The 11,916-nt window shown below is 40.7% G+C and overlaps 1 protein-coding gene across 4 annotated transcripts in view; it reads right to left on the reverse strand.

Moving 5' to 3' along the window:
• The window catches only part of clstn1 (calsyntenin 1), a 32,418-nt gene extending 20,892 nt beyond the window's left edge, over nt 1-11,526 (reverse strand). For 2 of the 4 annotated variants that reach the window (XM_004070386.3, XM_011476972.2), the window contains exon 1: nt 11,261-11,526. In XM_004070386.3, the coding sequence (XP_004070434.1) occupies nt 11,261-11,342 (82 nt within the window). In that variant the 5' untranslated portion in view covers nt 11,343-11,526. The remainder of the gene's footprint in view (nt 1-11,260) is intronic. The other 2 variants (XM_011476973.3, XM_011476971.3) reach the window with 1 other exon arrangement.
• Nucleotides 11,527-11,916: the final 390 nt, after the last annotated feature.

Here is an 11,916-nt window from a genome sequence, read left to right on the forward strand (position 1 = left end):
TATTACTTTAAAATGCGAGTACTTAACATACATTTTCATTAAAGGTTTGCAAAAAATCCCATTTGGTGTTGGCTCACTTTCATCCCTTCCCCTCACACAGCTAGGATACATTTTTTATGAGGCTTTGGATGGTTTTTAGGTTATTTTTAGAAGCACCGTATAAAAGGAAGATAGCACCTACAACATCCTCCATCTGTCCACTAAAGGACAAAGAGGACGACCTCCCACAAGAAGCTACATGCTGCAACATTACAGCTAAATGTGCTCCCTATATCAACATTTCTACTTTGATTCATTTCTTATTTTTAACATGTCTGTCTGTACCAGCGATATAAACGGTGTTTTTAGGTGGATGACGCATAACAGGCCTTTTATTCCACGGACACTATGTGCACCTCAGGTCGGGCTATTAGTGGATCACGGGCAGAATTCTGCTGCAGTGAGCGGCATATCGGCGCTGCCACTGAAAACGGGCCGGATGCGGCGAGCGGGCGGGCGGCTCTCTTCCAGCTGATGTGAGCTCACGCCCGAGCGAAAGGGGAGCGTGGCATTCCTGTGCCTCTGATCTGCAAACATGAGGCTAACACTGTCTGACAGCACACTGTGTAGAGCAGTTACAATGAATGAGGCAACCGCTGCTGTACAACAAAAAGTTACAGTAGTCTAGAAGTCCTTTAAAAAATAAAACACACAAAAAAAACTTGATTATTATTAAACTTCTGTGTCAATCAGAATTTTTATTTTCAGTTACCCGCTCAAAAGTAATTATACAGTTTTCCTTTTCTAAGGTCAACGTGACCTGACAATCCAAACAGACATTAACTGTGAACCACAGCAGCACCCTAAACAATCAATGGCAGGAAATCATTGATCAGAGTGCAATAATGTTGGCTAATAATGTGCAGAAAACTGATCGGTGACATAATCTGTTACAGCCCACTTCAAGCCTTGGGCCGTAGCAAACTGCTACGAAGAAAGGCGGGGGGTCAATCTGTCTTTACAGTTACATTTCAAAATAAAAGCCTGTTGAAGTATTATAAGATACATTTGCAATTATTTGTAGTCACAATTTCTATTGCATAAAATGTTAAATACGTTTTTTGTTGGTGGAAATTTACTATTTTATAAGACAGAAAGAAATTACTCATTATCTTAAAGGCTCAATAAAAGAGATGAGGGGTCCTCAAGTGTGTGATGAAATCGTTCAAACACGGAACTGGATAAAAGCAGGATTTTTGCAATAAAATCACCAGGAATGGCAATAAAAGCAATTTTTTCAACTGTGAACTTTATTTGTTATTAGGAGAACCTGCATCATTAACACATCAATAACTTAGTATAGCAACACTTTAAATTCTAACACCAGTTTGGCATTGCATATATTTTTCTAACAGAAAACCAATGAACGTAGAAGGACAACAGGAGGATCTCTGATTGCATTATACATGTCTGCCAAATCCATTTTTTGTGCAGCAAGTTGCTTCATTGGTGTCAGTGCATTTGTCTGTGATTTCACAATCAGTGAGAATTAATTACAACCTACTTGCTTGCAGTTGTTTTGATACGGTCATCACACTGAATAACACTGTGATGAAGAATTCTCTACGCTTTAAAACGTTATTAAAATAAATCAGTTTCATTACAGCCATTTAACAACATAATGACGGGTCAAAAATGGAAGAAAAACAGTGACAGATTCTTTTCTAAAAAAATGTTTTTAAAATACTTTCGTTTGCTTTTAATTTTTGCAATGAAGAACAAAATAAGTAAAGGAACACCCTGTGAACTCAAACGTGACTCAAAGACCCACTCCGATCATCTTCTGAGCGATTTTAAAAGCTTTCCCAGTGGTCTTCTATTTATGATTATGCCGTTTTTATTCCAAAAACATGCAGAGCTGCAATAGCTCATTAGAAATTCTTATTTGAGTTTTGGCACAAGGTTACTCCACGCCAATAGCCCCGCCCCCTTCTAGTCATGCATAACTAACTATCTATTTACAAACTCTCCTGCTAGCTTACAGCCCCTGGACTACAAAAATGAAGGCATACTTGGATCTAGTCGTCCAGAAGTGGATGCGTCCGCATGGAGAGGAGCAGCGAGCTTATGGCCCACCCAGCGTATTTTCTACATAACAAATACAATCTTTTTTAAATGCTTTTTTTTCTGCTCCTGATTTGAATAAAGATATACTCAGTGATGCCATTTAAGTCTAGCTTTCTTTATATATGTCCTCCATCATCAGAAAAATAGGAAAAAAAACACCAAAAATACTTTTTTTCATCAGAGTGGCTCTTTAATAAAATCTGCTCCAGCAAAATGAAGATGAGTTATCTAAGGTTTTGTAAGAATATCATATCTCTTGACTGTTTGCGTTCTGGTGCAGATAGAAGTCATCATCTCATCCGGTTCAGGCATTCTGCTTTACAGACGGGGACGACAGTAAGTGTCAGAACTTTCAAACATCCAACTCTATAGAAAAATATTGAGACAACTTCTCTCAAAGCCTGAACGCTGTGTCAGACTTTATGTATGGTTTTGGGTCCAGGTTCCCCACTTTTTGCTACCTCTCTGGTTCTGCCACACCAAAGACAGGAGCCAGGGAGGCTCACACAAGCACCCATAACATAACAGATATCAAGAAAACTGTCTGGCAGCTCTCAATACATACTTAATAGTCCAGAACATACAGTAAAGATCGCCTTTAAGGAAAGTACACTAGCAAGAACCAAATCCAACAGTCTGATGTCAATTGTAGAGCTTTGACACAAAGTCAGATGTGAACTGCAGCTTTATCAATAAAGAGAATTGAATTGGAAGAAACCCATCCAAAGACAGAAACACCACTGAGTCAATATTTTAATTTCCTTAACTTCAATTGTGAAACGGTTAAGATGAATGCAGACTTTTAATGGAAGCACAAGATCAGATGCATCCATTACTTGTCTGCTGCTACACAGACTTTTCGGATCTTAAACCCAGCATGTGAACTCCTCAAAAGCTCTGAAAGATGATGTCGGACACAAAAAACCAGCTTCAGATTTTTGAGCCGTCAGAACTGCAGTCATGATCCTTGTTTAACCGAGCTGCCCTATGTTCAAGTCTCCATCAGAACTCACTTGTTAATGTTTCTTGGACCTGCTCATAACCTGAGTTTTCCTCTTGAAGTGAACATCCTCAGACACATTGCTCAGCCGGTCTGCTTTAGCCTCTACCGAGTCACAGTTATGATGAGCGAGCTCACACTTTTAGCTCTGAGGTGTGCTGCACAGGGACAGGAAGTAAAAACAAATCAAGCAGGGCAGTGTTCTAAGATCTGAGCAAAACATTGAAATTTGTTCTAAAAAAATCTATGCCAATCCAGCTCATCTGCAGTTGAGCCGTGCCAGAGTCCATCTGGCCCCAAATATGTTTGTGATCACTCTGGGATCGTCCTTAGGCACTGGTTCATCTAGAAGAGGCATATAACCCAGTCTAAAGAATCATCTAAGCTTGTTAGCACATCTACTTCTATTGAGACACAATGAGTGAGACAAAAAGCTAAAACACAATGCTTTGAACAAGTGTGCGAATAAATCAAAGCCCTCTCAGCTTTTATGTATTCTATGGAATGGAATTCTGTCCTTCGATCTTAAAGGAAGTCATGAAAGCAGAGTAAACGCCAGAAATCCCATTTTGTCCAACAGCTTCATCACCTCACTACACGCCTGCAGAGGACGGAGACTGTTTGTTTTTACGTGTTACAATTCATTTTCATAGAAAATATTATGTGGCTTGTGAAAAAGCAGAATGTTCTCTCCTAACTGTAGGAAAGCCTTCAGGTTAAGATAAAAACAAACTAAAAGCCCATACAATGAAACTCATATCGATCAACAGATTTTTTAAGTAGCATAATTAATCCTGGTTTACATTCAATAAGCGAAATAAAGCAAAGATTGGTCTGCAAAATATTTTTTTTAAATGACACAAAGAGAGCAGATCGACATTCACCACTAAAATGAATTACAGCTTTAAAAATATTTCCTTAAATTAAAATGTAACTCGTAACCCAATTGATGTCAGACAGGTTGAAGTCCTACAGGGTCTCCTTTGCATATTAAGATTTTTCTATAAATAAAATCTCTTCTGACCTGTCATCAGTGAACAAAGAATCACGGTTAAAACAAAACAACTGGAAAAAAACAGTTGTTTAGTTTTGTTCAGCTGTAAATTTATATCTGCAGAGAATTTTACTTAATATATCAACAATCAAAATCTTTGCCGTTTGTTTTATATTTTTACAATAAAGTATAAATGTAGGTGTGTATTAAGTCACAGATGAGTTTTAATTTGATCACATATACTGACTATTAGGGTTTTTATTTTAGGCTATGAAATGTTAGACTATGAAACTGTTTCCTTTTAGAACATTTGCAACAGGTCTTACAAAGTTTTTTTTGTTGCAAAATAGAAGAAGAAAATGTTTTCTTCTCATTACATATTAAGGTCTCCATCACAGATTCAGCAGTTTTTGGTGCCTCGTGACACGGAGGCGGTTAAGACAAATTTCAAAAATTACACAAAATGTTTCCATTTTCCTAAAGTCCTCTTGATAAAGACACTAAGACAAAAGTTTAACAACAAAACCAATTGAAGAATCTGCACATTTTTATAGTAAATAAGGGGCAACTTTTTATCTCCCAGATCAGCCAGAGTATAAAAATCACAGCAAATCAGATGGAAAACCAAAACACGGACATGGTGGCTGGGTTTGTCAGAGAAGAAAAACCTTTGAGGCATGAGAAATCCAAACATGAAGGTATCATCACGTGAGCACAGATGGCGTGTTGCTGTATTTTCTTAGAGTATACAATCCTTTTACACAGCAAATAAAGCCAATAACACTTAATCCTGTAATGAGATTCCCGTTTTTCATTCACTCACGTGGTCTGTGAGGATCTAACAATGCAACCACAGGAACGTGCCAACATTTTTAATTGTTCATTAGTGGGGATAAAATTACAAGAAAAATGCACAAAAAAAATCAATAATAGTAATAGAGATTAAATATATGGCAAAAATAATTTCTATGCAAAGATGAGTTCTTCTTTCTATCTGTATGTGTATTGCTTTTAATTTGAAGGACAACTAAATCAGGATTACTGGTAGTTAATGCACAGAGCTTATGGTGGCAGTTTTTCCCAATGAGTCTGCAAATGTGAAAACGTGCTAAAAGTGTTTATTAAAGCGTGATTATACAATTTCCATTTCTCTCTGAACAAAGAAAATAATATTTCAAGGTGATCACGCAGGATTTAAAATACTTTCACAGAAGGCACTGGAACAAGTCCCTTTTTTCCATCAAAGACCCCTCAGATAAAAACAGACATTTGTACTAACGTCTATAGTCTGACTTTTGCTCTGATGATGCTTCCTGTGAGCATAACACAACCATGATGGTGCTGGGTAATCCTAACATTCAATCTGCTACATTTCACTCATTCTCATAAACAAGGTAAAAACCTTGTTTTTTAATAGTAGGGGTTAAATATGTATATAATAATTTACTTAAAAACCAAATCATCAATGAATGTTGTAATACGTATATCAATTTCACTTTATTGTTTTTTCTGGTAAAAAGCTCCTTTAAATTTATTTTACTATTAAAAGTTTCTCCTTTTTTACTATTAGATTGGAATTTTTTAAATCCAAAAATAAAACTGGTTTTGAATGACAAAAGAAATAAAAAATAAATCAATTTAGTTTAGATTAGATTCAACTTTGTTGTCACTGCACATGTAGGTACAAGGCAACGAAATGCAGTATTGTGAAGTTGTGGATCGGACTTGAATTTCATTATCTTGTCAGTGATGCTCGCCCCCAATAAAACATCTAAGGGAAGGAACATTTCAAGACAAAATATCACCACATTTCCAGTTGTTGTCTTAATCTCACTGCCCTTACAAAATGCAGGATTCTCTACGCCGGAGCAGCAGTCAGAGATTATCAGATGAAGCTTCATAACTTCTGGGCACCTTGGAGGGCTTGTTGTGTAACCATGATGCTGCGGTCATTCTCTGCTCCTATGACGAGCAGCGCATCTCTGTTTCATCGATTTAGCAAACTTTCATGCCCAGCAGCGCGAGTTAACGTCACATGCGAGCGTACGGCTCCCTTCCTCTATGACTGTGAGGATGGGAGGCAGAGCGCTCTCCACGCCATGTTTGCAGACAGTCTTGTTGAGACTGGAGTGAGCCTGGTCGCTCACACTTGTCCCACTAGCTGCACGCCGAACAGAAACAGCTTATCTCCATCCAGACAGAAAGTCCAACTCTGAAGTGTTTCCAGAGAGTTTGCAACACGTAGAATAGCTCGAAGAAAAGAAAAAATTGCATCCGTTTTTGTTGATTGAAGAACTCAATTTGCATCCAACCACATCAAACCTGGACTTCCTCCGGTCTCTTTTCCATTTAACCACAACTGGGCTTTAGACAGTAAAGTAGGCAGGTGTGCTGTCAACTGAAACCCTTCAGGTCTTCCTGGAGTCAGGCAAAAATATTCAGCAAAGGCAAGCACAAACAGGAGTCAAATAGGTGGAGGTGCATGATGCGTGTACATCGATGGCCAATCAGCTCGTGAAGGGAGAACGCGGCACACGTATGTGTTTGTCTTGGAAGTTCTGCAGCTTGTTGACACAAGGCAATTCCTTTACAGAGGGGAACTGTTCTCAGAGGCCCCAAACCCCGAACCGAAGGAAGCCCAGACCTCAGGGGGCCCTGACTCTCTAAACGCCCAGCCTCTCCACTGCCCTGCCAGGCAACAACATTTGTTTGTCCTCTGCGCAGTCACACCACCCAACAGAGCGAACACACCCTGCATGACCGCGGCGATCCGCTAGACAGGGGGGGTGGGGGTGGGCTGGGAGCGGCATAACCCCAAACCAGACTGAATCCCTTCTCTGTGAGCCACACAAAAGCACCAGTGAGAGTGAACCACAGAGAGGGAGCAGCATAAAGCCTGAAACCGGCAATCCGACCTGCAGCAGGTAATGATCTCCCTTGTTACCCGTTTCCCATGGAACCTGAGTCTTAAAGTAAACACGCCCAAACGCGAGCAGCTGTCCAACGACACTTTACCGTCTCCTGGAAGCAGCAGCTCTCTGTGGAGGAGGAAACTCAGCCTGATGAGCTGCGATCAAACCCAGCAGGGGTTTCTGGTGTTTTCACCACCAATTACTATCTGAAGAAAGAAAGCAGCATCACATTTATTTCATTTTAATTTTTTAAAAAACATTTCCTCAGTAAATTTAAATAATTTTTGAATTATATTCAGTATTCTTAAAGGAAAAAAATCTTAAGAAAATGAATGCAACAAATAAGTTAATTTTTGGCTGTTAATAAGGGAAATTTCTTTAAACCAAATCCCATGACAGACATTATAACCACCAGCTAAACTGACTTCTTTCTCAATGACTGACAACTTCCCACTCCTCTGGCCAACTTAATATTCACAACTGAATGACCCTTTCTGAACAGTTCACTGACTCCATTCAAGGCGTAAAGACGGCAGTGAAAGGGACGTCACCTCACCGTCCATCCAAACAGAGACTGCTAGCCTCATAACCTTAGTGGCAGCGAAGCAAATGGAAATGCTTCCACATCTTAGCACTTGGGGATTATCTCATATACACATTCTTCAAGGGTTTGAGTCGTGATCCTTCCAACAGTGGGCGCACTGTGGGAATCCCAACACTGAAAGCCTTTTGTTCCAGTCAGAAACATGCAAAAACAAACTCCAAACAATTGACTTTTGAGGAGAAAAACTTCTACAACTGAGACGAAGATGCTAGTTAACGTTGATTTGACAAATCCAATGTATCCAATATTTTGAAAATGTAAATGCTTGCCTGCATTGGACAGAGGTTGTGTTCGACCATGAACGTTTATTGACAATGGTCAATAGAAGTTCAGGATGATTTGTTCATGACTTTGTAAGGCAACAACAAGAAGAAGGTGTGACCTTAAGTGTGTCAGTTTAGTGTGTTGTTTCTGTTTTCTCCAACCAAAAACACTCAAGCAGAGCATGTGTTTCATATTTTGATCTATCGTAAAGGCGTTCCCAGTGGTCTTAATTAGGATGACACTGTTTTTGATAAAATTTCCAAAACTTCTGTCGTTTTCTAGGGCATAGTTTCTGCAGAGCGGCACGAGTTTATTCAAAATTCGCCTCAGAGTTGTGGGGAGGATTGTTGGCAAAGAAGCAACCCCGCCTCCCCTTCCTGTCACCCACAACTGAGAGCTCTCTCTTAACAGTAAATGGTAAATGGCGTATACTTATGTAGCGCTTTTCTACCTTCTTCGAAGGCCCAAAGCGCTTTCCAGTCACAGACCCATTCATCCATGCACACACACATTCACACACTGGTGCCGAACACTGGCGCTAGCCTCCCACCAGAGGCAAGGTGGGGTTCAGTGTCTTGCCCAAGGACACTTCGACATTTGGGCATGCAAGGCGGGAATCGAACCTGCAATCGTACGATCATGGGTCGACCACTGCACACGCTCTCCTGTTAGTTTACAGCCCCTCACACCCTCAACCTAGCATTACTGGTTCTGCAAAAAATGGCGAGCAATATTGGAGCTATCCAACCGTACGATTTTGAGCCAGATGTAAGCTCCGAAAAGGAAAACATAGACATGTACAAGTGGATGCACTGGAATGGATAAGAACAGAAACCTTGTGCTCCACCTGCCATATTTCCTATGTCACAAATAAGCTCTTTTTTCCAAAACCATTTTTTTCATCTACTCCTGATTCACCTCAATTTGGATAAAGAAACACTCAGAAATGCAATTTCAAACTTCACTTTCTTATATATGTCCTCTAACATGAGAAAAATGCTACAAGAACACATTAAAAACACAAAATTCCTCAGAGAGGGTCTTTAAACCTGACCCGATGAAGGCAAGAAGGAACTGCAAAGATCATCAAATCTTGATGTAAACTTACGCCGAAGAGTTGAAACACAAGAAATATCATTCACCCTGCTTGGAAGAGGCAAATAACGCCTCACTGTCACTCAAGAGCAGCTTCAGTTCCTGACTTGCCATCAGGTCAAAAGAGGTCTACACAGTTCGGGGCAAGTTCGAAGGCTAAAAGAGTCTGATGATGAATTCTGCTCCACACAGCAAATGTGAGCCATCTGTAGTCCAGTCAAGGGCTCTCAAGGTCACTGATGGATTTTTTTTCTTTCACATGATCATTTCAAATTACAGTTTATTTTTCTTGATAAATGTTTGAGCTTTAAAACAGACTTTCTACTTGACATTAAAGGACACTAAAGCAAAACGACTTGATTGTAATAGAACAACATAGATTTTCAAGCCAAAGCAAAACACAGTTTCTGTTTGAATTAAAGTGTATTTTCTTGCATCAGCTAAGACAACAAAATGCATCAACTAGACCTGACGTCCTCATCTTTCCTGCCATTCTCATAAGCTGAACTGTGAGAAAACTGCTGGGTGTGACCCACAGTCTTCCCCAGCAGTCTTGGAAGAGTGCATATGTTAATTCAGCCCCACACAAAAGCAGGGCACCCAATTTGTTTGACTAGAATCAACTTAATTCAATGATGAATGAGCCGAGAAACTTCCCAGCCGCTGGTGCGTCCTTTGTCTGACGGCGTGCACACAAGAAGCTTGTGCATTTCACCAGACGTTAAACTTTACGCACAAACATGGGTGCACCCAGCAGCTGCTCCAGATAACCGGAAAACTTATTTACATTCATGAGACTGTGGAAATAAATGTTAAAAAATAAAAAATAAACAGAACAAGTGATGTTCCAAGTTCTCCTTAAAAGTATTTGAAGCACAAATACACTACTGAAGGCTTCAAGGACACGATAAAAAAGCTCGACTCTTTATCTTAACCTGCAGCAATGGCACCGAATTATTTTCAAAACATCGAAACTCCAGAACAAGAGCCGAGAGAAGAACTGAGTGTTCTCTCTCCTCATCTGCTGCCAGACGGACGGCTGGAAATTAAAAACAAGATTTGGTAGAATAAGGAAGGAAACAAGCAGGAAAGCTTCGGTTATGAAAACTGGAGTTGACGTCACATAATTCCTGATAAGAGCAGGTAAAACGGCGGCGGCTCCACTTTCGCCCTTGTGCAGACTTTTATGGCCACGTTTGGCTGTGCACTTTGCTCACGGGACATTAAAAAGGGTGTAACATCTGTAAACAAGCAACAACAAAGTGAATGTAACCCACTGGCTTGTGGCATACAAGGGTAATAGACTCGCCCTGTATGAAGCAGATGCCTCTCCTGGGCTCTGGATGGATTTGGGGGTAAAAAGTGTCTATAAACGTGTGCAGTGGGGGTGGGGGTGGGGGTGGGTGGGGGGTTATGACTGAGCAAGAACCTATGGGAGGACAGCTCTGCAGTAAATAAATAAGAGATGTCCATTTGCAAAACTAAAAACAGGTAGACAGACAAGCTATTTTTAACTGCATGGCCATAAATAGGCTCAGGTCCAGATTTTTATTTTTATATTTTATCTGAACACATAAGCAGATAAATATTGATGAAAATAACCATGTGAAGAGGATCTGCAATGCGCTTCATCCCCCTGAGTGTCCACAGGGTTTCCAAACACAAGGATTAGGCTGTTAAATGACAGATATATGTAGATTTACGACCTGAATAGGAAAACAGTGAAGGGTTAAAAAAAAAGCAAAAATAAAACATCTGCGTTCATTCCGATTACATAAAATAGCACAAAACAAGGGCAGATGAAATCTATTCACAAACTGCGGAGGGCGAGGCTCAATTCTTTATTTAAAAAAAAAAGGGGGGGTGTAATGTGAAGAAGCGACCAGAATAGACCCAAATAGACGCAGATGACAGACTAGGGGGTCGTTTTGTACCCTTGGTTTAACCCCCTTTGAAAACACGTTAACATTTTGTGCCAAACGTGACACGTGAATGAGAAATGTGGCTGGGAGACGTTTTTATGATGCCGGGCTTGGTAAGGACTCGCTGTCTGCCGCTGCTCCGCACTGACTGACTGACGGGGAGGACCATCCCTGAACAGGTTGAACAAGCATCCCTCGCGGCGCGGCGCGCGCGGGTGCTAATATTTTTCTGTCAGCCTTCGGGGTCTGGACAAACCCGGGGGGTTCTGGGTGGGGGTCGCTACCTTCACTTTCCAGCCTTTTAAAATCAGAAATGAGGTTGTCACACAAGACACGACGGGTTCCAAATCCCGGCTTAGTTACCTTTAGCTGCCTTCACCGCACATAATAGTCCGAGGACCAGTCCGACAGCGGATGCTAGCTGTTTATTCCCCAGGAACCGCATCCCGACCTCGAGTTAAACCTCAGCGAAGTCAAACGCAGCCTTCTCCCCGCGTATAGCTTCTCTGACAGGAAAAGTAGAAATCCTCCCCCAAAAAAGGTAGATGTCGGTGACCGCGGCAGCTCTAAGATGGCCGTCTTCACCACCGCCGCTCGGCTCTGCTTCAATCACTGCTTCTCTCGCAGTTTTGCAGCCTGTGACGTTCACGGACCGTTGGAAATCGGCCCGACACGTTTTAGCGCAATGAAGAAGACCAGTAGCTACGCATTTAAGAGTCGATTACGAGTGCTTAAAACAGACAACACCAGTCATTATGTCACAATAGAACAAGCTTATTATGATATCTTTCAAATTTATTATAATATGGTTGTTTATTGCGATTAAAAAAGCTACCTTGAGTCTTTGGCAACCAAACCTGAATTTCCACTCCAATTAAAAACTGGGGTATGACAACAATGCTGCAGTTAACTAACCCTATGGAGAGCAGAAAATCTTGGATTTTTCCAAGATTTATTAGCACACGAGCTGAAAACTACAAAAAATGGAAAAATACAAGACTGGGGTCCCAAACACATAA

This window comes from Oryzias latipes, chromosome 7 (genome assembly GCF_002234675.1).
Source record: "Oryzias latipes chromosome 7, ASM223467v1".
In the NCBI taxonomy this organism is placed as follows: Eukaryota; Metazoa; Chordata; class Actinopteri; order Beloniformes; family Adrianichthyidae; genus Oryzias; species Oryzias latipes.